The sequence below is a fragment of the Bufo gargarizans genome, chromosome 5 (assembly GCF_014858855.1).
Source record: "Bufo gargarizans isolate SCDJY-AF-19 chromosome 5, ASM1485885v1, whole genome shotgun sequence".
Taxonomy (NCBI): domain Eukaryota; kingdom Metazoa; phylum Chordata; class Amphibia; order Anura; family Bufonidae; genus Bufo; species Bufo gargarizans.
In genome coordinates, this window is record NC_058084.1 from 234,161,164 (window position 1) to 234,188,046 (window position 26,883).

The window sequence follows — 26,883 nt, forward strand, 5'->3', positions numbered from 1 at the left end:
CTTGTAGGATAGCTACTAGAGTTGAGTGAATCTGCCTTTTGGCAGGTTCGGGGTTTATGTGAATTATGTAATGGATTCTGTTCTCATGGAATCCATAACATAATTCAATGCCAGCATGCCGTTTTGCATGCAATCATAATACAAGTGTATGGCCAGCAGAACAGAACCCTTGGAGCTGGCCATATATATGTATTATGCGGCAAGCCGGCATTGAATTAGGTTATGAATTCTGTGAGAACGGAATCCATTACATAATTCACTTTAACCCTAAACCTGCCAAAAGGTAGGTTCACCACAACTCTAATAGCTACCTTATATCTGGTTGCATTTGAGCCTTAGCTTTCTTTTTTTGGAAATTGCTCATTTGCATATCATTTTCCCCAAAGGAGTATAGCATGGGCTATAAAACTTACAACTAGTAGGCCTGCTCCACAAGCCACAAGAAGAAATAGTAATAGTACCTCAGAGCTACCGTGACATCAAGTCACACAGAAGATTCCCAACCTGCAACTGTTACGATAAGATCACATGCATATGGTTTCAAGGCTCTGAGTTCTATACCTGTTATGGTGTCTTTCCTAGAAGTATGTTCTCCTTTATAAGTAGCATTTGATCCTGTTGTTTCGTATTCCACTTTTTTTTCTTTCAGGCCGATTACTTCCCGAGGGGATGCAGGGGCACTTGCTTTAACAGAAAAAAAAAAATCAACATACATTACAATATTATCTGTGTATGTTAGTCTTTTAGTTTCAATAGTTTTTTACTATCAGAGAATATGCTCATATACAAAGTATACAGTATGCAAAATACAATGATGTTATAAAGAACATATATCTCCAAAGTTTTCCAATTTTGACAAAGGACATAGGTAAGTCAGATCCAAGAACATTAGTTCGCTCATAAAGCAAAAAAGCAAAAAAGAATACAAAGTAAAATATAACATACAAACAAAGTCATGTCTGAGAATCAGTACACGTTAATGCCAGTGGGAGACATAAATAGTGTATGCTTCATCAAAATATAATAATGAAGCCAAAAAGTCAGGGAGCTATCCATCACTCTGTCTTTCATAATTAACTTCACCCTACTCCAATTCTTTCTTGAATCGTTGGAGTCAGACCCCTCCAGGACCCCCAGGATTTAAGGTGGCGACTAACTTGAAACGCTTGATGAGCAAGCATATATTCGTATGACCTTGTCGTATCTACTGATCTAACAATTTCCTGTACGACAGGGATATTTTTACTTTTTCAGTTCCTTGTAATTGCTAGTTTGGTTGCTAATAACAGATGGGCTATTATAACCCTTAATTTAAAATATAATTGGTCAAAGTCTATTAAAAGTAAGGCCAAGGCGGGGTCCGTAGAGATCCAATATCCAGCAATCTCGGATATCTTTGCGAACACCTGGATCCAAAGGGGATGAATCCTCGGGCAAGCCCATGGGATATGGTAGAGTGTCCCATGCTCACCACACCCTCTCCAACATTGAGCACTAGCATTAGGGAAGAACACATGTAATCGAACCGGCGTGTAATACCATCTGAGTGTAGTTTTGATGTAGGCTTCTACATGTGAGGAACATCTAAAGATAGACATTGCTGTTTTATAGGCAGTTCTCCACTGCGCCAAAGAGAATGATCTCTTCAAATCCTTCTCCCATGATAAAAGAGGGGTCGTTTTGACAAACTGGTCCATATCCCCTAAGTACATATATAAGAACCTAATCCCCGTATTTACATGGTTAGCTGCAGACCAATGGGTTAATAGTTGGAGATTCCCTTTGAGACTAAAGGACAGGTTGTCCCCTAATACATGTTTCATTTTAATATAAGAGAAGGTTTCGCTGCGGGGAATATTGAACTTACGTGCAATTGTGTCAAAGGGCATTAAGGTCGATCCTAAAACCACATCGGCTACCAATCTTATACCTTTATCCCTCCACACCCTTAGATTTAGGTCAGTAGAAAGATGCTGTAAAGACTCAATTGGCACTAGATGTGCCATAGATATTGAGTCACCATTCCCTTTATAGCCGCATAACAATCGTGCAACGCAGCCATGAGTAGGGTGCGTAAACTGTGACCTGGGATTTGTGATTGTTCAATATGCACCCAGTGTTTCCTTATGTCCTCTTTCCACCACTCCTTTAGTTGATTAATTCTGGATGCTAAATAATAGTCGTAAAGGTTCGGCAGGCCCACTCCGCCACTTCTTTTATGTCTATACATTATGCTTTTTGCCACTCTCGGTTTAGACTTATTCCAAATAAAGGTATTTAACATCTTATTGGCAGAGTTGAAAAAGGACATCGGAATGGGTATAAGAATAGTGCGGAATAAATATAACATCTTAGGGAGGATGTGTTGTTGAAATGCCGCGATACGGCCTAGCCATGACAATTCTGCCCTAGCCATGCTATCTAACTCGGGTTGGAGTGAGCTTAACAGAGAAGGAAAGTTTGCTTTATACAATTCTTGGGGGGTGGCAGTTACATTGAACCCTAAGTACTGGACCTTCGTAGTTTGCCAATCTAAAGTGAACTCTTTTCTCATTTGGGTCAAAATTCCATCCGGGATCCCTATTGGAAGGGCCTGAGATTTACTTTCATTAATTTTATAATACGAAAGGGCTCCATAGGAACGGATGATCTCCATCACAGTCCTTAAAGACTCTTGGGGATTGGTCAAGGACAGGATTATGTCATCCGCATACATAGATATGCTGTGTTGCCTATCCACTATACTAACCCCATTTACCAATGCAGATTGACGGATTGCCTGCGCCAACGGTTCTAAGGATAGTATGAAGATTAAAGGCGACAGGGGACAGCCCTGTCTGGTGCCATTAGACAGCGCAAAGGAGTCAGATAATTCTCCATTCGCCAATACACGAGCAGAGGGGTCCGAGTAGAGGACTCGTATGGCTTGCATAGTAGACTCAGGGAAGCGCATTTTGTGGAGTACCGAGAAGACCCATTCCCAATTGACTCGGTCAAAAGCCTTCTCGGCATCCAGAGTGACAAACACAGTTGGTGTCCTAGATCTATTAGCAAAATCAATTAGATTCAGCACTCTCCTTGAATTGTCTGTAATTTGGCGCCCTTTCACAAACCCCACTTGGTCAGGGGCAACCAGGGTAGGGATGATGTCTGCTAGCCGGGCTGCTAAAATCTTTGCATAAATCTTAAGGTCAGTATTGAGTAGGGAGATGGGGCTGAAGTTTTGGGGGATAGAAGGGTCTTTGCCAGGTTTGGGCAGAGTAATAATAACCGCCTCCAGCATTTCCTGTCGACATGGCACCAGACAGGGCTGCATGAAGGTGAGGGAGTAATGTATCTGAGAATGTTTTATAGTAAGAATTCGGAAGCCCATCAGGGCCAGGGCTTTTTTGATTCGGCAGGCCTTTTATTATTCTAGCAATTTCCTCCTGAGATATGGGACTACACAGGAATTCTTTTTGAGTCTTATCTAAGGATCAAATAGTCAGTGAGTTTAAAAAACTGTCTATTGCCTCTGAAGTTACAGGGGTGAAACCCGGCTCTTCTTTTAAGTTATACAGTTGTGAGTAGTAAGACATGAATCATGTTATATATTTAGGATCATATAGTTTATGTGATTTGGAAGCGTCCCATAGGTATGGAATTTTTGACTTTATAGCCCTAGCCTTAACCCTATTCGCTAGTAGCTTCCCTGCCTTATTGGCTTGAGAATAATATTTAGTTTTGGTTTTCTTTAGGGAAAGTTCATATGAGTGAAGAAAGCATTCGTGTAGTTGCAATTTGAGTAATCTAAGTTTGTCAGAGAGCTCTATTGATGGAGAGAGTTTGTTTTTAGTCTCCACAGTTTGGACCTGCGCTATTAGGTCATTTTGATGTTTTTCTTTTAGTTTTTTTATAATGATGCCCTATTTTTAATAAGATGCCCCTTACATAGGCCTTGTGGGCTACCCAGACAGTGGCTGGACTAGGTCCAGAATTAGCATTAAATTTAAAATATTCCGCTAAAGCTGTCGACACTTCTGATTGGAATTTGTTGTTAGCTAAAATGAACTCATTAGCTCTCCACAGTGGATTTATGGGGGAGGTATACTCAACAGCTAGTTCTAGCAAAACTGGGGCGTGGTCTGACCACGTAATTGGCCCAATGGAGGAGCTTTTAGATGCTGCTAGGGAGATTCTGTCTGTCAAGATTAGATCAATACGGGAGTAAGATTTATGTGCTGGCGAAAAATAAGAAAAATCCCTTTCTGATGCATGGTGGATGCGCCAGATATCATAAAGGGAATTTTCCGTCAGGGTTCGGGCTAGTGCAGCTGATCCGGTTCTTGCAGCAGCAGTGGAGTCCTGATGCGGATCCGGAACCATGTTAAAATCCCCGCAAATGACCAATCGGCTTTCTTTCAAGGCTTGAATCTTCTTGAAAAGTCTAGAAAAGTCTATTCAGGAACCGAATAGGTCTAATATTGGGGGCATACACTCCAGATATTGTGTAGGTGATATTATTTATAGAGCAAATATGTATAATATAACGACCACCCACATCTACCACTGTTTTTTTCTCTACGTGCGCCACTGAGTTCCTGATAGCTAAGAGCACCCCTCTCCTCTTTCCTGGACCATGGGAATGAATCAGTATCGGGAAAGCTGGGTTTTTCAGCCTTTCTGCATATGCACCTATGATATGTGTCTCTTGAGCAAAAAAAATAACACATTTGGATGATAGCGCTTCCCTCCACATCATCCTCCTCTTGTATGGGCTGTTCAGGCCCCGAACATTAAGTGAAACTACCTTAAGCACCATCTGGATAATCGAGGTTAGCTAGAAAGAAGTCGCTCGGGTGACATGGAGGGAATCGCACATCATAATTCCACAGCATAATCAGTGTACAATAGGATTGACATGACATGACAGAACATAGTAAAGAAAATAAGATAAGAACAGGAACAGTGTAAACTGACTGCCCATACATCAGGACAGAATTAAAGTAGTACAAGGGTTAGCACTCAATAACCCCTTGTGAACAGTGTGGGGAAAAAACAGTCTTGCCTACCACCAGGAGACACTTACATATGGAACAAGTTCCTATTCCTGCTGAGTATTGGCAAGAACCTAGAGAAAATAAAAACCTCTCAACGGTGCTTCTTCTGTCTTCTGTTTTCAACTCGGTGCTACTCTCCCTCTTCGGATAGATGGTGAAGCTGTTTTGCTTGTGGAACCTCCGTCACTGCAATGTTCCATGCAGCTAGTGCAGCTTTACCTTCTTCCACAGAACGGATAACCGTTAAGGTGCCATTTTGCTGAACTAGCAATTTCACTGGGTACCCCCATTTATATTGGATTGCGTGCGCCCGCAGCGCTATGGTAATGGGAGCCAGTAAACGGCGCAGTTGAAGAGTGGCCATGGACAAGTCCGCGAACAATTTCACCTGCTGGTAGGGATCCGGCAATGCTTCCAGCTTTCTCGCCGCCGCCAGGGTGTCTTCTTTAGTATGAAAAAAGTGCAGGCGGGCCAACACATCCCTTGGTGTATCATCCGGCAGATGCTTGGGTTTTGCGATTCTGTGGGCACGATCTATTATAAGATCCTGGTCAGTGCAGTTAGGCAATTAAAGTCTGATCAGCGATTTAATGTAGGCTTGAAGGTCTGCAGCTGGAACCGATTCTGGCACACCACGCAGCTTCAGATTATTTCTACGCGATCGGTCCTCTAAGTCTGCAACTTTCGCTTTGAGGAATGCGATTTCATCCGACTGAGAGTCGTGCGAATCTATCAGGCTGTTATGCGATTCTGTGAACTCCCCCATCTTATGTTCTATGTGCTGCACTCTGTTTCCCAAGTCACTAACCGAGGAGTGGATGGGTACCAGTAAATGCGAAATGTGAGATGTCACTGAGCGATTAAAAGCCAAAAACATGTCTTTAAGCAACATGCTGGACGCAGGCTTATCGTCCGTTGGAAAGCTGCTCAGAGCCTCGATTAAATTGTTAGAGTTTTTAACTCCATGAGGATAGTCTGCCTCGGTGACCGGAGTTTCAGGGCCCTGGAGTCTGGGTCTCTGTTTCGCCGGGCTCGTGGATGGCGAACGAATCGCTGCCTGGCTGGGTAAAGCCGTTACATCGTGGCCCGTCCTGTCCCGTCCTGTCCCCCGTACTGCTAGGAACATTGCGCTCACCCGACTCAGTATGAAGCGGTGACCTCCGGGGGCTCCAATGCACGAGGAGATCCAGTACTTGCTGATGAAAGCGGACTGGGTGAGGATTCCGCATGTGAGGCTCTCGTGCCGGCGCCATCTTTGTCTCGGTCTTGACCGAAGAAAAAGTCAAGCTTTCCTTGCTTTTTTATGCTCCTTTTACCTCTAGTCATCATCAGGGCAGGTTCCAGTACCGTATGGCACTAAAAGGTACTCTGTGAAGCACGGTATGAGGGTTGTGCTGGATTAAAACGCTGTGCAGGAGCAGGAGCTCTGAGTTCAAGCGGCCATACTCCGCTTCACGGCCACGCCCCCTATTTTAGTGCCATATAAATTTCACATACATTGTATCATTAGCAATAAAAAATAAAAAAATATATATTTAATTATTGTAACAAAGAGCAGGCTTAACCTGTACAGCATGTTGTCCCAGTACTTAAGGACATATGACATACCGGTACGTCATGTATAGTTCCAATCACTGCCGCCCGGCGGGCGGTGATCGGAACTCGGTGCCTGTTCAAATCATTGAGCAGGCACCTTGGCTCAATGCGCGGGGGGTTCTGTGACACCCCAATGTCGGCTATCGCAGCAAACCGCAGGTCAATTCAGACCTGCGGTTTGCTGCGTTTACGGGTTATTCGGGTCTCTGGGGACCCGATAACCCAACACAGGATGGTGATCGGTGGTGTGATAATACACCACCAATCACCATCCTGCGATCCTGAGAGGTGATGGTGACATCACCTCTCAGGATCGCTCTCATTGGTCGGCTGGGCGGCCAGGTCATTCAAATTACCGCAGCGCTCCTCTCCTCCTCCTTTTGTGTTCGGGAGCCGAGGAGAGAGGAGCCCTGCACGTGGATTGCCAGCTGCACGGATCTCCAGCCAGCACCCCCATCTGTGCCCCAGGACCCACAGCACCACCCAGGTATTTTAGGGAAAGGTTAGGGAAAGGTTAGGTTAGACAGGGATATTCAGGGAAAGTTAGTGAGAAAAAAAAAATAAACTTTTTTTTTGTTGCATCACCCTAAATCGGGTGTCTGGGGTCCACAGCACAGCTGTGTGACCCTAGACCCCCCAGGGGTGCTGTGGCTTGCCCCCCTCCCCCTCACAACTTTTTTAGTTTTTTGTGTGCGTACGCTGACTGTGGCCTGCACTCTTAGCGTCCGGCCACTGTTAGCGCATTGCACACCCTACCGCTGATCAACTTCGGACGGTTGATCAGCGATTTAGAATTTTTATTTTTCCAATTTTTTTAATTAGTCTTTTTATATATTTTTTTTGTCTGTTAGGTTTAGGGTGAGTTTGCGAACACCTGTGCCCCCACACACGCACACCAAATAAATCTTTCCACGCACACAAACACGCTCCCCTATGGCCTGCCAGATGTTCTCGGCTGAGGAGGAATACGTCCTGCTTGCCTCCAAGTCCGAGAGCCCCAGTCAGGACGAGGATGACCCCACTTTCCTTTTGTCATCCGCGTCCTCCTCATCATCTAGCGATGATGATGAGCCCCCAAGGGGGCGGATATGCCACCAGGCGGAGCATGGGGACCACCATGCTAGGGACCCTGTGGCCCACCCTACTACGAGCAACTCTAGGGCTCGTACTAGTTTTCGGGCCCACCAGTTAAATCCACCAGAGCCCCCTGCCGGAGAACTTGTCTGGTATACCCCAGAGCATTTTGAGCCCGTGATTCCTGCTTTTGTAGGCCAATCAGAAATCCAGATTTCCACAGTGGGCTTCACTGAATATGACTACTTTAGTCTTTTTTTCAGTGACCATTTTGTAAATCTAATGGTGGAGCAAACAAACCTGTACGCCCAACAGTTTGTTGCTCAACACCCGGGTTCCTTTTTGGCTAGGCCCGGTGGCTGGACTCTGGTCAGTGCAGCTGAGATGAGGACGTTTTGGGGCCTAGTGCTGCACATAGGCCTAGTCAAGAAACCTAGTGTCAGGCATTACTGGATTGGGTACGTCCTCTACCAGACCCCACTTTACAGTATGGCCATGACACGCTCCCAGTTTAATGCCATCTGGAAATGCCTGCATTATTCGGATAATGCAGCATGTACCCCCCAAGGTGATCCTGCCTATGACCGCCTGTACAAAATCAGGCCAGTCATCGATCACTTTGGGGCCAAATTTGTACAGGCCTATGTACCTGGAAGGGAGGTCACGGTTGATTAGTCTCTCATTGCTTTCAAGGGGAGACTCATTTTCCGCCAGCATGCTCCCTCTAAGCGGGCGAGGTATGGCATGAAGCTGTACAAACTTTGTGAGAGTACCTCAGGGTACACTTACAAGTTTTGTGTGTACGAGGGGCGAGATTCCCGTATTCAACCCCCAGATTGTCCCCCCACTCTGGGTGTTAGCAATAAGCTTGTGTGGGACCTTATGAACCCACTGCTAGATAAGGGTTACCACTAGGGATGAGCAAACCCGAACTGTATAGTTCGGGTTCGTACGGAATTTTGGGGTGTCCGTGACACAGACCTGAACCCGGACATTTACGTAAAAGTTTGGGTTTGGGTTCGGTGTTCGTCGCTTTCTTGGCGCTTTTTGAAAGGCTGCAAAGCAGCCACTCAACAAGCGTCATACTACTTGCCCCAAGAGGCCATCACAGCCATGCCTACTATTGGCATGGCTGTGATTGGCCAGTGCAGCATGTGACCCAGCCTCTATTTAAGCTGGAGTCACATAGCGCCGCCCGTCACTCTGCTCTGATCAGCATAGGGAGAGGTTGCAGCTGCTACGTTAGGGCGAGATTAGGCAGTGATTAACTCATCCAAAAGACTTCATTCAGAGATCGATCTGCAGCTGTGGATGATTGAACTGCTGCTATTGAATTGCTCACTGTTTTTAGGCTGCCCAGAGCGTTTTTCAGTCACTTTTTTCTGGGGTAATCGGCGGCCATATTGTGTCTTGTGGTGCGCCAGCACAAGCTGCCACCAAGTGCATTTAACCCTCAATAGTTTGGTTGTTTTTTGGCTAAATCCTACATCAGGGTCAAGCTGTCACACCAAGTGCATTTAACCATCAATAGTCTGGTTATTTTTTGGCCATATACTACATCAGGGGCAAGCTGTCTCCAAGTGCATTTAACCCTCAATGGTGTGGTTGTTTTTTGGCTAAATCCTACATCAGGGTCAAGCTGTCACACCAAGTGCATTTAACCAGCAATAGTGTGGTTATTTTTTGGCCATATACGACATCAGGGGCAAGCTGTCACCAAGTGCATTTAACCCTCAATGGTGTGGTTGTTTTTTTGCTAAATCCTACATCTGGGTCAAGCTGTCACACCAAGTGCATTTAACCATCAATAGTCTGGTTATTTTTTGGCCATATACTACATCAGGGGCAAGCTGTCACCAAATGCATTTAACCCTCAATGGTGTGGTTGTTTTTTGGCTAAATCCTACATCAGGGTCAAGCTGTCACACCAAGTGCATTTAACCATCAATAGTCTGATTATTTTTTGGCCATATACTACATCAGGGGCAAGCAGTCACCAAGTGCATTTAACCCTCAATGGTGTGGTTGTTTTTTGGCTAAATCCTACATCAGGGTCAAGCTGTCACACCAAGTGCATTTAACCATCAATAGTCTGGTTATTTTTTGGCCATATACTACATCAGGGGCAAGCTGTCACCAAGTGCATTTAACCCTCAATGGTGTGGTTGTTTTTTGGCTAAATCCTACATCAGGGTCAAGCTGTCACACCAAGTGCATTTAACCAGCAATAGTGTGGTTATTTTTTGGCCATATACTACATCAGGGGCAAGCAGTCACCAAGTGCATTTAACCCTCAATGGTGTGGTTGTTTTTTGGCTAAATCCTACATCAGGGTCAAGCTGTCACACCAAGTGCATTTAACCAGCAATAGTGTGGTTATTTTTTGGCCATATACTACATCAGGGGCAAGCAGTCACCAAGTGCATTTAACCCTCAATGGTGTGGTTGTTTTTTGGCTAAATCCTACATCAGGGTCAAGCTGTCACACCAAGTGCATTTAACCATCAATAGTCTGATTATTTTTTGGCCATATACTACATCAGGGGAAAGCTGTCACCAAGTGCATTTAACCCTAAATGGTGTGGTTGTTTTTTGGCTAAATCCTACATCAGGGTCAAGCTGTCACACCAAGTGCATTTAACCATCAATAGTCTGGTTATTTTTTGGCCATATACTACATCAGGGGCAAGCTGTCACCAAGTGCATTTAACCCTCAATGGTGTGGTTGTTTTTTGGCTAAATCCTACATCAGGGTCAAGCTATCACACCAAGTACATTTAACCAGCAATAGTGTGGTTATTTTTTGGCCATATACTACATCAGGGGCAAGCTGTCACCAAGTGCATTTAACCCTCAATAGTGTGGTTGTATTTTTGCTAAATCCTACATCAGGGTCAAGATGTCACACAAAGTGCATTTAACCAGCAATAGTCTGTTTATTTTTTTGGCCATATACTACATCAGGGGCAAGCTGAGCCTGTCACCAAGTGCATTTAACCCTCAATAGTGTGGTTGGTCAAGCTGTCACACCAAGTGCATTTAACCATCAATAGTGTGGTTATTTTTTGGCCATATCCCAGTCTAATTCTGTCAGTAAACGTATACCTGTCACCCAGCGCCTAAATAATAGGCCTCAAATTTATAGTCAGCTAAATCTGTGGTTATTGCTGTGGCTGGGCAAGTTATTTAGTGTCCGTCAAAGCACAGTTTTTGTTCTGGGTTGAAATACAATTCCCAATTTAGCAATTTCCTAATTTAGTGGTTTCTGCTGTATCAGAGCTACTTTAAATCTATCCCTAAAAGGGTATATAAGATTCAAGGTGCACATAGGGTCATTCTGAATAACTTCACACACACGCTACTGTGCATTTCCAAGTCTAATTCTGTCAGTAAACCTATACCTGTCACCCAGCGCCTAAATAATAGGCCTCAAATTTATATTCAGCTAAATCTGTCGTTACTGCTGTGCCTGTATAAGTGTAATACGGTACCTAAATAGATAGCCAGATAGTGTTAGGTGTCTGTAAAAAAAAGGCCTGAATTTGAATTCAATACATTGGGCAAAATAACATTTTTCTTATTGTGGTGAACGGTAACAATAAGGAAAACATCTAGTAAGGGAGGCGGACGCGGACATGGTCGTGGTGGTGTTAGTGGACCCTCTGGTGCTGGGAGAGGACGTGGCCGTTCTTCCACAGCCACACGTCCTAGTGTACCAACTACCTCAGGTCCCAGTAGCCGCCATAATTTACTGCGATATGTGGTGGGGCCCAATGCTGTTCTAAGGATGGTAAGGCCTGAGCAGGTACAGGCATTAGTCAATTGGGTGGCCGACAGTGGGCCACGTTAACATTATCTCCCACCCAGTCTTCTGCAGAAAGCGCACAGATTGCGCCTGAAAACCAAGCCCATCAGTCTGTCACATCACCCCCATGCATACCAGGGAAACTGTCTGAGCCTCAAGTTATGCAGCAGTCTCTTATGCTGTTTGAAGACTCCGCTGGCAGGGTTTCCCAAGGGCATCCACCCAGCTCTTCCCCAGCGGTGGAAGACATAGAATGCACTGACGCACAACCACTTATGTTTCCTGATGATGACATGGGAATACCAAATGTCTCTGATGATGATGAAACACAGGTGCCAACTGCTGTGTCTTTCTGCAGTGTGCAGACTGAACAGGAGGTCAGGGATCAAGACTGGGTGGAAGACGATGCAGGGGACGATGAGGTCCTAGACCCCACATGGAATGAAGGTCGTGCCACTGACTTTCACAGTTCGGAGGAAGAGGCAGTGGTGAGACCGAGTCAACAGCGTAGCAAAAGAGGGAGCAGTGGGCAAAAGCAGAACACCCGCCGCCAAGAGACTCCGCCTGCTACTGACCGCCGCCATCTGGGACCGAGCACCTCAAAGGCAGCTTCAAGGAGTTCCCTGGCATGGCACTTCTTCAAACAATGTGCTGACGACAAGACCCGAGTGGTTTGCACGCTGTGCCATCAGAGCCTGAAGCGAGGCATTAACGTTCTGAACCTTAGCACAACCTGCATGACCAGGCACCTGCATGCAAAGCATGAACAGCAGTGGAGTAAACACCTTAAAATCAAGGAAGTCACTCAGGCTCCCCCTGCTACCTCTTCTGCTGCTGCCGCCTCGGCCTCTTCCTCCGTCTCTGGAGGAACGTTGGCACCTGCCGCACAGCAAACAGGGGATGTACCACCAACACCACCACCTCCGTCACCAAGCATCTCAACCATGTCACACGGCAGCGTTCAGCTCTCCATCTCACAAACATTTGAGAGAAAGTGTAAATTCCCACCTAGCCACCCTCGATCCCTGGCCCTGAATGCCAGCATTTCTAAACTACTGGCCTATGAAATGCTGTCATTTAGGCTGGTGGACACAGACAGCTTCAAACAGCTCATGTCGCTTGCTGTCCCACAGTATGTTGTTCCTAGCCGGCACTACTTCTCCAAGAGAGCCGTGCCTTCCCTGCACAACCAAGTATCCGATAAAATCAAGTGTGCACTGCGCAACGCCATCTGTGGCAAGGTCCACCTAACCACAGATACGTGGACCAGTAAGCACGGCCAGGGACGCTATATCTCCCTAATTGCACACTGGGTAAATGTAGTGGCAGCTGGGCCCCAGGCGGAGAGCTGTTTGGCGCACGTCCTTCCGCCGCCAAGGATCGCAGGGCAACATTCTTTGCCTCCTGTTGCCACCTCCTCCTACTCAGCTTCCTCCTCCTCTTCTTCCACCTGCTCATCCAGTCAGCCACACACCTTCACCACCAACTTCAGCACAGCCCGGGGTAAACGTCAGCAGGCCATTCTGAAACTCATATGTTTGGGGGACAGGCCCCACACCGCACAGGAGTTGTGGCGTGGTATAGAACAACAGACCGACGAGTGGTTGCTGCCGGTGAGCCTCAAGCCCGGCCTGGTGGTGTGCGATAATGGGCGAAATCTCGTTGCAGCTCTGGGACTAGCCGGTTTGACGAACATCCTTTGCCTGGCGCATGTGCTGAATTTGGTGGTGCAGAAGTTCATTCACAACTACCCCGACATGTCAGAGCTGCTGCATAAAGCTGCGGGCCGTCTGTTCGCGCTTCCGGCGTTCACATCCTGCCGCTGCTCGCCTGTCTGCGCTACAGCGTAACTTCGGCCTTCCCGCTCACCGCCTCATATGCGACGTGCCCACCAGGTGAAACTCCACCTTGCACATGCTGGACAGACTGTGCGAGCAGCAGCAGGCATAGTGGAGTTTCAGCTGCAGCACGCACGGGTCAGTCGCACTGCTGAACAGCACCACTTCACCACCAATGACTGGGCCTCCATGAGAGACCTGTGTGCCCTGTTGCGCTGTTTTGAGTACTCCACCAACATGGCCAGTGGCGATGACGCCGTTATCAGCGTTACAATACCACTTCTATGTCTCCTCAAGAAAACACTTAGGGCGATGATGGAAGAGGAGGAAGAGGAAGAGGGGTCATTTTTAGCACTTTCAGGCCAGTCTCTTCGAAGTGACTCAGAGGGAGGTTTTTTGCAACAGCAGAGGCCAGGTACAAATGTGGCCAGCCAGGGCCCACTACTGGAGGACGAGGAGGACGAGGATGAGGAGGAGGTGGAGGAGGATGAGGATGAAGCATGGTCACAGCGGGATGGCACCCAACGCAGCTCGGGCCCATCACTGGTGCGTGGCTGGGGGGAAAGGCAGGACGATGACGATACGCCTCCCACAGAGGACAGCTTGTCCTTACCCCTGGGCAGCCTGGCACACATGAGCGACTACATGCTGCAGTGCATGCGCAACGACAGCAGAGTTGCCCACATTTTAACGTGTGCGGACTACTGGGTTGCCACCCTGCTGGATCCACGGTACAAAGACAATGTGCCCACCTTACTTCCTGCACTGGAGCGTGATAGGAAGATGCGCGAGTACAAGCGCGCGTTGGTAGACGCGCTACTGAGAGCATTCCCAAATGTCACAGGGGAACAAGTGGAAGCCCAAGGCCAAGGCAGAGGAGGAGCAAGAGGTCGCCAAGGCAGCTGTATCACGGCCAGCTCCTCTGAGGGCAGGGTTAGCATGGCAGAGATGTGGAAAGAGGCAACATTTCACTAACATGGTGGAACAGTACGTGTGCACACCCCTCCACGTACTGATTTAACCAGGCATGGATCCCACAGGACCTGTCCATCCCTTGTGCAGATTAGACATTAACTACCTCCCCTTAACCATATATTATTGTACTCCAGGGCACTTCCTCATTCAATCCTATATTTATTTACATTTTACCTTTATATTGCGAGGCAACCCAAAGTTGAATGAACCTCTCCTCTGTCTGGGTGCCGGGGCCTAAATATATGCCAATGGACTGTTCCAATGTTGGGTGACGTGAAGCCTGATTCTCTGCTATGACATGCAGACTGATTCTCTGCTGACATGAAGCCAGATTCTCTGTTACGGGACCTCTCTCCTCTGCCTGGGTGCCTGGGCCTAAATATATGACAATGGACTGTTACAGTGGTGGCTGACGTGAAGCCTGATTCTCTGCTATGACATGAAGACTGATTCTCTGCTGACATGAAGCCAGATTCTCTGTTATGGGACCTCTCTCCTCTGCCTGGGTGCGTGGGCCTAAATATATGACAATGGACTGTAACAGTGGTGGCTGACGTGAAGCCTGATTCTCTGCTATGACATGCAGACTGATTCTCTGCTGACATGAAGCCAGATTCTCTGTTACGGGACCTCTCTCCTCTGCCTGGGTGCCTGGGCCTAAATATATGACAATGGACTGTTACAGTGGTGGCTGACGTGAAGCCTGATTCTCTGCTATGACATGCAGACTGATTCTCTGCTGACATGAATCCAGATTCTCTGTTACGGGACCTCTCTCCTCTGCCTGGGTGCCTGGGCCTAAATATATGACAATGGATTGTTACAGTGGTGGCTGACGTGAAGCCTGATTCTCTGCTATGACATGAAGACTGATTCTCTGCTGACATGAAGCCAGATTCTCTGTTATGGGACCGCTCTCCTCTGCCTAGGTGCCTGGGACTAAATATATAACAATGGACTGTTACAGTGGTGGCTGACGTGAAGCCTGATTCTCTGCTATGACATGCAGACTGATTCTCTGCTGACATGAAGCCAGATTCTCTGTTACGGGACCTCTCTCCTCTGCCTGGGTGCCTGGGCCTAAATATATGACAATGGACTGTTACAGTGGTGGGTGACGTGAAGCATGATTCTCTGCTATGACATGCAGACTGATTCTCTGCTGACATGAAGCCAGATTCTCTGTTACGGGACCTCTCTCCTCTGCCTGGGCCTAAATATATGACAATGGACTGTTACAGTGGTGGCTGACGTGAAGCCTGATTCTCTGCTATGACATGCAGACTGATTCTCTGCTGACATGAAGCCAGATTCTCTGTTACGGGACCTCTCTCCTCTGCCTGGGTGCCTGGGCCTAAATATCTGACAATGGACTATTACAGTGGTGGGTGACGTGAAGCCAGATTCTCTGCTATGGGACCTCTCTCCAATTGATATTGGTTAATTTTTTTATATTTTTTTTTTTATTTGTATTCATTTCCCTATCCACATTTGTTTGCAGGGGATTTACCTACATGTTGCTGCCTTTTGCAGCCTTCTAGCTCTTTCCTCGGCTGTTTAGTGCCGAAAAGTTCGGGTCCCCATTGACTTCAATGGGGTTCGGGTTCGGGATGAAGTTCTGGTCGGGTTCGGATCCCGAACCCGAACATTTCCAGGAAGTTCGGCCGAACTTCTCGAACCCGAACATCCAGGTGTTCGCTCAACTCTAGTTACCACCTGTACGTGGATAACTTTAATACTAGTATCCCCTTGTTCCAGTCCCTCGCCACCAGATCCACATCCGCTTCTGGGACAGTGCGGAAAAATCAACGCAGCTATTGGCTGCTTCAGGGAGTACCACACTTCCATGCAGTACTGAATTTATATCCCAATTTAGCCACTGACAATCGGACAAAAAACTAAAAAAAACTATGGTTCTCAGACTTGAGACACAAAAAAATAATAAAAAATATTATTATTATTTAGTAAAACTAAAATAAATAAAAAAAGGTAGACATATTAGGTATCGCTGTGTCTATAAGAATCTGCTTTATAAAAATACCCCGAACTCCTCAGATGAACACACAAAAAAAAAAAAAGAAAAACAGTGCAAAAAAAGGTATTTTTTTGTCACCTTACATCACAAAAATTGTAATAGCAAGCGATCAAAAAGTCATAAGCCCCACAAAAAAGTGCCAATAAAACCGTCCTCTCATTCCGCAAAAAATTACCCCCTACCTAAGATAATTGGCTAAAAACTAAAAAAAATATGATTCAGACTATGGATATAACAATTTTTTTTTTGTTTATAAAAAGATAATATAGTGTAAAACATAAATAATTAAAAGTACACATATTAGGTATATCGACGCGTCTGTAAGAATCTGCTCTATAAAAATACCCCATGACCTAACCCCCCATCTGAACACGTTAAAAAAAAAAAAATTAAACGGTGCCAAAACAGCAATTTTTGGGAAAATTTTCCAAATTTATTGCCCTGATTCTGTAGTTTGCAGAAACACCCCAGATGTGGCTGTAAACTACTGTACGGGCACACAGTAGGGCGTAGAGGGAAAGGTGCGCCGTATGGTTTTTGGATGGCAGATTTTGCTGGACTGGTTTATTTACACTATGCCCCATTTGAAGCCCCCCTGATGCACCCCTAGAGTAGAAACTCCATAAAAGTGACCCCATTATCATATGATTTTTGGTTTATCTCTATTACATTTTTGTGAGGCAAGGTTACCAAAAATAGAAATTCTAAATTTCACCTCCATTTGCTATAAACTGTTGAGGATCACCTAAAGGGTTAATAAAGTTCGTAAAATCGGTTTTGAATACGTTGAGGGGTGTAGTTTCTTAGATGGGGTCGCTTTTATGGAGTGCATCAGGGGGCTTCTAATGGGACATAGTGCCAAAAAAAGGCCATCAAAATCTGCCTTCCAGAAACCATATGGTGTTCCTTTCCTTCTGCGCCCTGCCGTTTGGTCATACAGACGTTTATGACCACATATGGGGTGTTTTTGTAAAGTGCAGAATCAGGGTAATAAATATTAAGTTTTGTTTAGCTGTTAACCCTTGCTTTGTTATTGAACAAAAATGGATTAAAATGGAAAATTTGCAACAAAAAAATTGAAATTCTCAAATTTCATCTCCATTTGCCAATAACTCTTGTGCAACACCTAAAGTGTTAAAAAAAGTTTGTAAAATCAGTGTAGTTTCTTAGATGGGGTCACTTTTATGGAGTTTAGACTCTAGGGGTTCATCAGGGGGGCTTCAAATGGGACATGGTGTAAATAAAATAGTCTTGTGCAACACCTAAAGGGTTAACAAAGTTTGTACAATCAGTTTTAAATACCTTGAGGGGTTTAGTTTCTTAGATGGGGTACTTTTATGGAGTTTCTACTCTAGGGGTGCATCAGGGGGGCTTCAAATGGGACATGGTGTAAATAAACCAGTCCAGCAAAATCTGCCTTCCAAAAACCACACGGTGCACTTTTCCCTCTATGCCTTACTGTGTGCCCGTACAGCAGTTTACAGCCACATATGTTTTTTTTTCTGCAAACTACAGAATTGGGGCAATAAATATAGCATTTTGTTCGGCTGTTATCCCTTGCTTTGTTACTGGAATTTTTTTTATTAAAATGAAAAATTTCCCCCCCAAAAAATTGAAATTCTCAAATTTCATCTCCATTTGCCAATAACTCTTGTGTTGCACAAGAGCCACATAAGGGTTAACAAAGTTTGTAAAATCAGTTTTGAATACCTTGAGTGGTGTAGTTTCTTAGATGGGTCCCTTTTATGGAGTTTATACTCTAGGGGTTCATCAGGGGGGCTTCAAATGGGACATGGTGTAAATAAAATAGTCTAGCAAAATCTGCCGTCCAAAAACCACACGCCGCACCTTTCCCTCTACGCCCTACTGTGTGCCTGTACAGTAGTTTACTGCCACATATGAAGTGTTTCTGCAAACTACAGAATTGGGCCAATAAATATAGAATTTTGTTTGGTTGTTAACCCTTGCTTTGTTACTGGAAAAAATAGATTAAAATGAAAAATTTGCCCAAAAATGTGAATTCGCAAATTTCATCTGCATTTGCCAATAACTCTTTTGCAACACCTAAAGGGTTAACAAAGTTACTAAGATCAGTTTTTAATACCTTTAGGGGTGCAGTTTCTTAGATGGGGTCACTTTTATGGAGTTTCTACTCTAGGGGTTCATCGGGGGGCTTCAAATGGGACATGGTGCAAATAAACCAGTCTAGCAAAATCTGCCTTCCAAAAACCACACGGCGCACCTTTCCCTCTACGCCCTACTGTGTGCACGTACAGTAGTTTACAGCCATATATGGTTTTTTTCGGCAAACTACAGAATTGGGGCAATAAATATAGCATTTTGTTTGGCTGTTAACCCTTGCTTTGTTACTGGAAAAAATTGATTAAAATTGAAAATCTCTCCCCAAAAAAATTGAAATTCTCAAATTTCCTCTCCATTGCCAATAACTCTTGTGCAACACCTAAAGGGTTAACAAAGTTTGTAAAATCAGTTTTGAATACCTTGAGTGGTGTAGTTTCTTAGATGGGTCACTTTTAGGGAGTTTATACTCTAGGGGTTCATCAGGGGGGCTTCAAATGGGACATTGTGTAAATAAACCAGTCCAGCAAAATCTGCCTTCCAAAAACCATACGGCGCACCTTTCCCTCTACGCCCTACTGTGTGCCGTACAGTAGTTTACGGACACATATGCAATGTTTCTGCAAACAGATTTGTGGAAATAAATATAGCATTTTGTTTGGCTGTTAACTCTTGCTTTGTTACTGTAAAAAATTGATTAAAATGGAAAATTGGCCACCAAAAAAATTGAAATTCTGAAATGTTATCTCCATTTGCCATTAACTCTTGTGGAACACCTAAAGGGTTAACAACATAAGTAAAAGCAGTTTTGAATACCTTGAGGGGTCTATTTTTCTAGAATGGGGTCAGTTTTAGGTGGTTTCTATTATGTAAGCCTCACAAAGTGACTTTAGACCTAAACTGGTCCCTAAAAATTGGGTTTTTGAAAATTTCTGACATATTTCAAGATTTGCTTCTAAATTCTAAGCCTTGTAACTTCCCCAAAAACTAAAATGTCATTCCCAAAATGATCCAAACATGAAGTACACATATGTGTCACGCCTGGCTCTGACTATGTGCGGAGGTCGGCCAGAATAGCAGCACATGTTTAGTGTTTGTTTTGGAGTCGTGCTGGATCCGCCTCCCATCAGGTGCACTGGGTGGGGTCATTAGTTTAAATGGCTCTCAATTCCAGTGCTCTGAGCGGGTTATAGAAATCAGTCTGGCCTAGGAAGCAAGCAAGGAAGGAAGGTTTTCTGTCCCAGCTCTGATAAGTGTGGTTTCTGTTTTTGTTGTTTGCTGTTTTAGTTGTGTTTGTGTCATCTCTCCCATCCAGGTTCTGTGCAAGCAGGCTGCTCCTATTTACCCTTTTCACCATCTTAGGGAATTTAGGGTGTATTAGCCCAGGCACGAGGATACAGCATTCCTACCACCAAGGTCTGCCTGTGGGCTGAGCAGTGCAGGGAGAGAGGTCAGGGATTAGCTAGGAGGTAACCCTTCCCCTGCTTCTCGCTCAGAGCCTGGTTGTTGGTTTTTCTGTGTGTCTGAGTGCTTGCCCGCCATGACATTATAACCCGCCCAAACTTTTACTGTCATTGCGCAATGGTTTTGTAATGGCGTCAATTGAAGCGTTAGTTGACCGCATGCAGGGGCTATCCCTAGAGGTTGCGGAGCTACATGGTTCGGTCACATGGTGTCAGAATGCTCTGGCATCAGGTGCAGGTCAAATTTGTGTGGAGCCTAAAGTGGCTCTTCCTGATAGATTTTCAGGGGGCACGGATGACTTTATCCGTTTTAGAGAATCCTGCAAATAGTATTTTCGGCTGCGTCCATCGTCGTCAGGTGATGAGAGTCAGAGGATAGGAATAATCATTTCTCTGCTTAAAAGGGACGCGCAATCCTGGGCCTTTTCTCTGCCACCCTGTTCTCTGGCCCTCCGGTCGGTGGGGGGATTTTTTAAGGCTCTGGGATTAATCTATGATGACCCAGATCGGGTCTCGATGGCGGAGTCGAGGTTACGTAATTTATTTCAGGGTGAACATACTGCAGAGGCTTACTGTGTTGAGTTTAGGAGATGGGCTACGGAATCAGAGTGGAATTATCCCGCGTTACGTAGTCAGTTTTGTCAAGGGTTATCTGAGAGATTGAAGGATGCCCTTGCTTTTCATGAATACACAGACTCTTTGGAGAATGCCATGTCTTTAGCAGTACGGTTAGATAGACGTATCAGAGAAAGGTGTAGGGCTCCCTCCGCGCAAGCGATCCCTTCTGTGAGTTATTTCTCTACTACCTCCCCGGGAGATGTTACAGGTAACTCTGGGATAGTGGAGGAACCCATGCAGCTGGGTCAGGTTTCTTGCTATTCCAATAGTAGAGACATTAGGAAATTGCACAAACTGTGTTACTATTGTGGAAAGAGTGGTCATTTTATTTTTGCTTGTCCTTATGTTAAACCGCAGGTAAAAGGGAAAAAGAAAGAAAATAAAACTTCCCTGTCACTTGGTAGCGTGAATGGTGTGGTGGAGCAGGCAGGTATGCAAGCTCCCTGCAGTTCCCGTTTTCTCCTTCCAGCTGTGGTGGCGCTACAGTCAATAATTTTTTTTGTTGAAGTATTCCTTGATTGTGGTGCTGGGTAGAGTGGAGCGAACACCTGGATGTTCGGGTTCGAGAAGTTCGGCCGAACTTCCCGGAAATGTTCGGGTTCGAGATCCGAACCCGACCCGAACTTCGTCCCGAACCCGAACCCCATTGAAGTCAATAGGGACCCAAACTTTTCGGCACTAAAAAGGCTATAAAACAGCCCAGGAAAGGGCTAGAGGGCTGCAAAAGGCAGCAACATGTAGGTAAATCCCCTGCAAACAAATGTGTATAGGGAAATGAATAAAAATAAAAATAAAATAAATACAAATTAACCAATATCAATTGGAGAGAGGTCCCATAGCAGAGAATCTGGCTTCACGTCACCCAACACTGGAACAGTCCATTGTCATATATTTAGGCCCCGGCACCCAGGCAGAGGAGAGAGGTCCCATAACAGAGAATCTGGCTTCATGTCAGCAGAGAATCAGTCTTCTTGTCATAGCAGAGAATCATGCTTCACGTCACCCAACACTGGAACAGTCCATTGTCAGATATTTAGGCCCAGGCACCCAGGCAGAGGAGAGAGGTCCCGTAACAGAGAATCTGTCTTCATGTCAGCAGAGAATCAGTCTTCATGTCATAGCAGAGAATCATGCTTCACGTCTCCCAACACTGGAACAGTCCATTGTCAGATATTTAGGCCCAGGCACCCAGGCAGAGGAGAGAGGTCCCGTAACAGAGAATCTGGCTTCATGTCAGCAGAGAATCAGTCTTCATGTCATAGCAGAGAATCATGCTTCACGTCACCCAACACTGGAACAGTCCATTGTCAGATATTTAGGCCCAGGCACCCAGGCAGAGGAGAGAGGTCCCGTAACAGAGAATCTGGCTTCATTTCAGCATAGAATCAGTCTTTATATCATAGTAGAGAATCATGCTTCACGTCACCCAACACTGGAACAGTCCATTGTCAGATATTTAGGCCCAGGCACCCAGGCAGAGGAGAGAGGTCCCGTAACAGAGAATCTGGATTCATGTCAGCAGAGAATCAGTCTTCATATCATAGCAGAGAATCAGGCTTCATGTTACCCAACACTGGAACAGTCCATTGTCAGATATTTAGGCCCAGGCACCCAGGCAGAGGAGAGAGGTCCCGTAACAGAGAATCTGGCTTCATGTCAGCAGAGAATCAGTCTGCATGTCATAGCAGAGAATCAGGCTTCACGTCACCCACCACTGTAACAGTCCATTGTCATAAATTTAGGCCCTGGCACCCAGGCAGAGGAGAGAGGTCCCGTAACAGAGAATCTGGCTTCATTTCAGCAGAGAATCAGTCTTCATGTCATAGCAGAGAATCATGCTTCACGTCACCCAACATTGGAACAGTCCATTGGCATATATTTAGGCTCCGGCACCCAGACAGAGGAGAGGTTCATTCAACTTTGGGTTGACCCGCAATATAATGGTAAAATGAAAATAAAAAAAGGATTGAATGAGGAAGTGCCCTGGAGTACAATAATATATGGTTAAGGGGAGGTAGTTAATGTCTAATCTGCACAAGGGATGGACAGGTCCTGTGGGATCCATGCCTGGTTCATTTTTATGAACGTCAGCTTGTCCACATTGGCTGTAGACAGGCGGCTGCGTTTGTCTGTAATGACGCCCCCTGCCGTGCTGAATACACGTTCAGACAAAACGCTGGCCGCCGGGCAGGCCAGCACCTCCAAGGCTGGCTCTGGCCACGTGGACAATTTAGAGACCCAGAAGTTGAATGGGGCCGAACCATCAGTCAGTACGTGGAGGGGTGTGCACACGTACTGTTCCACCATGTTAGTGAAATGTTGCCTCCTGCTAACACGTTGCATATCAGGTGGTGGTGCAGTTAGCTGTGGCGTGTTGACAAAACTTTTCCACATCTCTGCCATGCTAACCCTGCCCTCAAAGGAGCTGGCCGTGAAACAGCTGCCTTGGCGACCTCTTGCTCCTCCTCTGCCTTGGCCTTGGGCTTCCACTTGTTCCCCTGTGACATTTGGGAATGCTCTCAGTAGCGCGTCTACCAACGTGCGCTTGTACTCAGGCATCTTCCTATCACGCTCCAGTGCAGGAAGTAAGGTGGGCACATTATCGTTGTACCGTGGATCCAGCAGGGTGGCAACCCAGTAGTCCGCACACGTTAAAATGTGGGCAACTCTGCGCAGGCACTGCAGCATGTAGTCGCTCATGTGTGCCAGGCTGCCCAGGGGTAAGGACAAGCTGTCCTCTGTGGGAGGCGTATCGTCATCGTCCTGTGTTTCCTCCCAGCCACGCACCAGTGATGGGCCCGAGCTGCGTTGGGTGCCACCCCGCTGTGACCATGCTTCATCCTCATCCTCCTCCACCTCCTCCTCATCCTCGTCCTTCTCGTCCTCCAGTAGTGGGCCCTGGCTGGCCACATTTGTACCTGGCCTCTGCTGTTTCAAAAAACCTCCCTCTGAGTCACTTCTAAGAGACTGGCCTGAAAGTGCTAAAAATGACCCCTCTTCCTCCTCCTCCTCCTGGGCCACCTCCTCTTCCATCATCGCCCTAAGTCTATTCTCAAGGAGACATAGAAGTGGTATTGTAACGCTGATAACGGCGTCATCGCCACTGGCCATGTTGGTGGAGTACTCGAAACAGCGCAACAGGGCACACAGGTCTCGCATGGAGGCCCAGTCATTGGTGGTGAAGTGGTGCTGTTCCGCAGTGCGACTGACCCGTGCGTGCTGCAGCTGAAACTCCACTATGGCCTGCTGCTGCTCGCACAGTCTGTCCAGCATGTGCAAGGTGGAGTTCCACCTGGTGGGCACATCGCATATGAGGCGGTGAGTTACGCTGTAGCGCAGACAGGCGAGCAGCGGCAGGATGTGAACGCCGGAAGCGCGAACAGACGGCCCGCACTTTATGCAGCAGCTCTGACATGTCGGGGTAGTTGTGAATGAACTTCTGCACCACCAAATTCAGCACATGCGCCAGGCGAGGGATGTGCGTCAAACCGGCTAGACCCAGAGCTGCAACGAGATTTCGCCCATTATCGCACACCACCAAGCCGGGCTTGAGGCTCACCGGCAGCAACCACTCGTCGGTCTGTTGTTCTATACCACGCCACAACTCCTGTGCGGTGTGGGGCCTGTCCCACAAACATATGAGTTTCAGAATGGCCTGCTGACGTTTACCCCGGGCTGTGCTGAAGTTGGTGGTGAAGGTGTGTGGCTGACTGGATGAGCAGGTGGAAGAAGAGGAGGAGGAAGCTGAGTAGGAGGAGGTGGCAACAGGAGGCAAAGAATGTTGCCCTGCGATCCTTGGCGGCGGAAGGACGTGCGCCAAACAGCTCTCCGCCTGGGGCCCAGCCGCCACTACATTTACCCAGTGGGCAGTTAGGGAGATATAGCGTCCCTGGCCGTGCTTACTGGTCCACGTATCTGTGGTTAGGTGGACCGTGCCACAGATGGCATTGCGCAGTGCACACTTGATTTTATCAGATACTTGGTTGTGCAGGGAAGGCACGGCTCTCTTGGAGAAGTAGTGCCGGCTGGGAACAACATACTGTGGGACAGCAAGCGACATGAGCTGTTTGAAGCTGTCTGTGTCCACCAGCCTAAATGACAGCATTTCATAGGCCAGTAGTTTAGAAATGCTGGCATTTAGGGCCAGGGATCGAGGGTGGCTAGGTGGGAATTTACACTTTCTCTCAAATGTTTGTGAGATGGAGAGCTGAACACTGCCGTGTGACATGGTTGAGATGCTTGGTGACGGAGGTGGTGGTGTTGGTGGTACATCCCCTGTTTGCTGGGCGGCAGGTGCCAACGTTCCTCCAGAGGCGGAGGAAGAGGTCGAGGCGGCAGCAGCAGAAGAGGCTGAGGCGGCAGCAGCAGAAGAGGCCGAGGAGGCAGCAGAAGAGGTAGCAGGGGGAGCCTGAGTGACTTCCTTGTTTTTAAGGTGTTTACTCCACTGCAGTTCATGCTTTGCATGCAGGTGCCTGGTCATGCAGGTTGTGCTAAGGTTCAGAACGTTAATGCCATTTAGCTGAATATAAATTTGAGGCCTAGTTTTTAGGCACTGGATGACAGGTATACGTTTACGGACAGAATTAGACTTGGAAATGCACGGTAGCGTGTGAAGTTATTGTGGATGACCCTATCAGCACCTTGAATCTAATATACCCTTTTATGGAAAGATTTAAAGTAGGTCTGATACAGCAGAAAACACTAATTTAGGAAATTGCTAAATTGGGAATTGTATTTTAACCCAGAACAAAAACTGTGCTTTGACGGACACTAAATAACTTGACCAGCCACAGCAATAACCACAGATTTAGATGAATGTAAATTTGAGGCCTAGTATTTAGGCGCTGGGTGAAAGGTATACGTTTACAGACAGAATTAGACTTGGAAATGCACAGTAGCGTGTGTGTGAAGTTATTGAGAATGACCCTATCTGCACCTTGAATCTTATATACCCTTTTAATGAATAGATTTAAAGTAGCCCTGATACAGCAGAAACCACTAATTTAGGAAATTGCTAAGTTGGGAATTGTATTTCAACCCTGAACAAAAATATATCCTTTGCCAGACAGCAGACAGTATTACAATTGACTGGCCACAGCTGAAACACCAGATTTAGGGTACTGCTATTTTGGCAATTGTATTTCACCCCTCAATAAAATAGCAAGCACAGCCAAGCCCCTGATGTAGGATATAGCCAAAAAATAACCACACTATTGATGGTTAAATGCACTTGGTGACAGCTTGCCCCTGATGTGGGATATAGCCAAAAAATAACCACACTATTGATGGTTAAATGCACTTGGTGACAGCTTACCGCTGATGTGGGATATAGCCAAAAAATAACCAGACTATTGATGGTTAAATGCACTTGGTGACAGCTTGCTCCTGATATAGGATATAGCCAAAAAATAACGACACCATTGATGGTTAAATGCACTTGGTGACAGCTTGCCCCATATGTAGGATATAGCCAAAAAAACAACCACACTATTGATGGTTAAATGCACTTGGTGACAGCTTGCCCCTGATGTAGGATATAGCCAAAAAATAACCACACTATTGATGGTTAAATGCACTTTGTGACAGCTTGACCCTGATGTAGGATATAGCCAAAAAATAACCACACTATTGATGGTTAAATGCACTTGATGACAGCTTTAACCTGATGTATGATATAGCCAAAAAATAACCACACTATTGATGGTTAAATGCACTTGGTGACAGCTTGCCCCATATGTAGGATATAGCCAAAAAACAACCACACTATTGAGGGTTAAATGCATTTGGTGACAGCTTGCCCCATATGTAGTATGTAGCCAAAAAATAACCACACTATTGATGGTTAAATGCACTTGGTGACAGCTTGACCCTGATGTAGGATATAGCCAAAAAATAACCCCACTATTGATGGTTAAATGTACTTGTTGGCAGCTTGTGCTGGCACACCACAAGACACAAAATGGCCGCCGATCACCCCAGAAAAAAGTGAATGAAAAACGCTCTGGGCAGCCTAAAAACAGTGAGCAATTAAATAGCAGCAGTTCAATGATCCACAGCTGTAGATCGATCACTGAATTAAGTCTTTTGGAGGAGTTAATCACTGCCTAATCTCGCCCTAACGTCGCAGCTGCAACCTCTCTCTACACTGATCAGAGCAGAGTGACATGCGGCGCTACGTGACTCCAGCTTAAATAGAGGCTGGGTCACATGCTGCACTGGCCAATCACAGCCATGCCAATAGTAGGCATGGCTGTGACGGCCTCTTGGGGCAAGTAGTATGACGCTTGTTGATTGGCTGCTTTGCAGCCTTTCAAAAAGCGCCAAGAAAGCGACGAACACCGAACCCGAACCTGGACTTTTA

The 26,883-nt window shown here is 46.2% G+C and overlaps 1 protein-coding gene across 1 annotated transcript in view; it reads right to left on the reverse strand.

Annotated features, from left to right (window-relative positions):
- Nucleotides 1-484: 484 nt before the first annotated feature.
- The window catches only part of CTNND2 (catenin delta 2), a 1,220,390-nt gene continuing 1,193,991 nt past the window's right edge, over nt 485-26,883 (reverse strand). The window contains exon 20 of the mRNA XM_044295464.1: nt 485-684. Coding sequence (XP_044151399.1) covers nt 485-684 — 200 coding nt within the window. The remainder of the gene's footprint in view (nt 685-26,883) is intronic.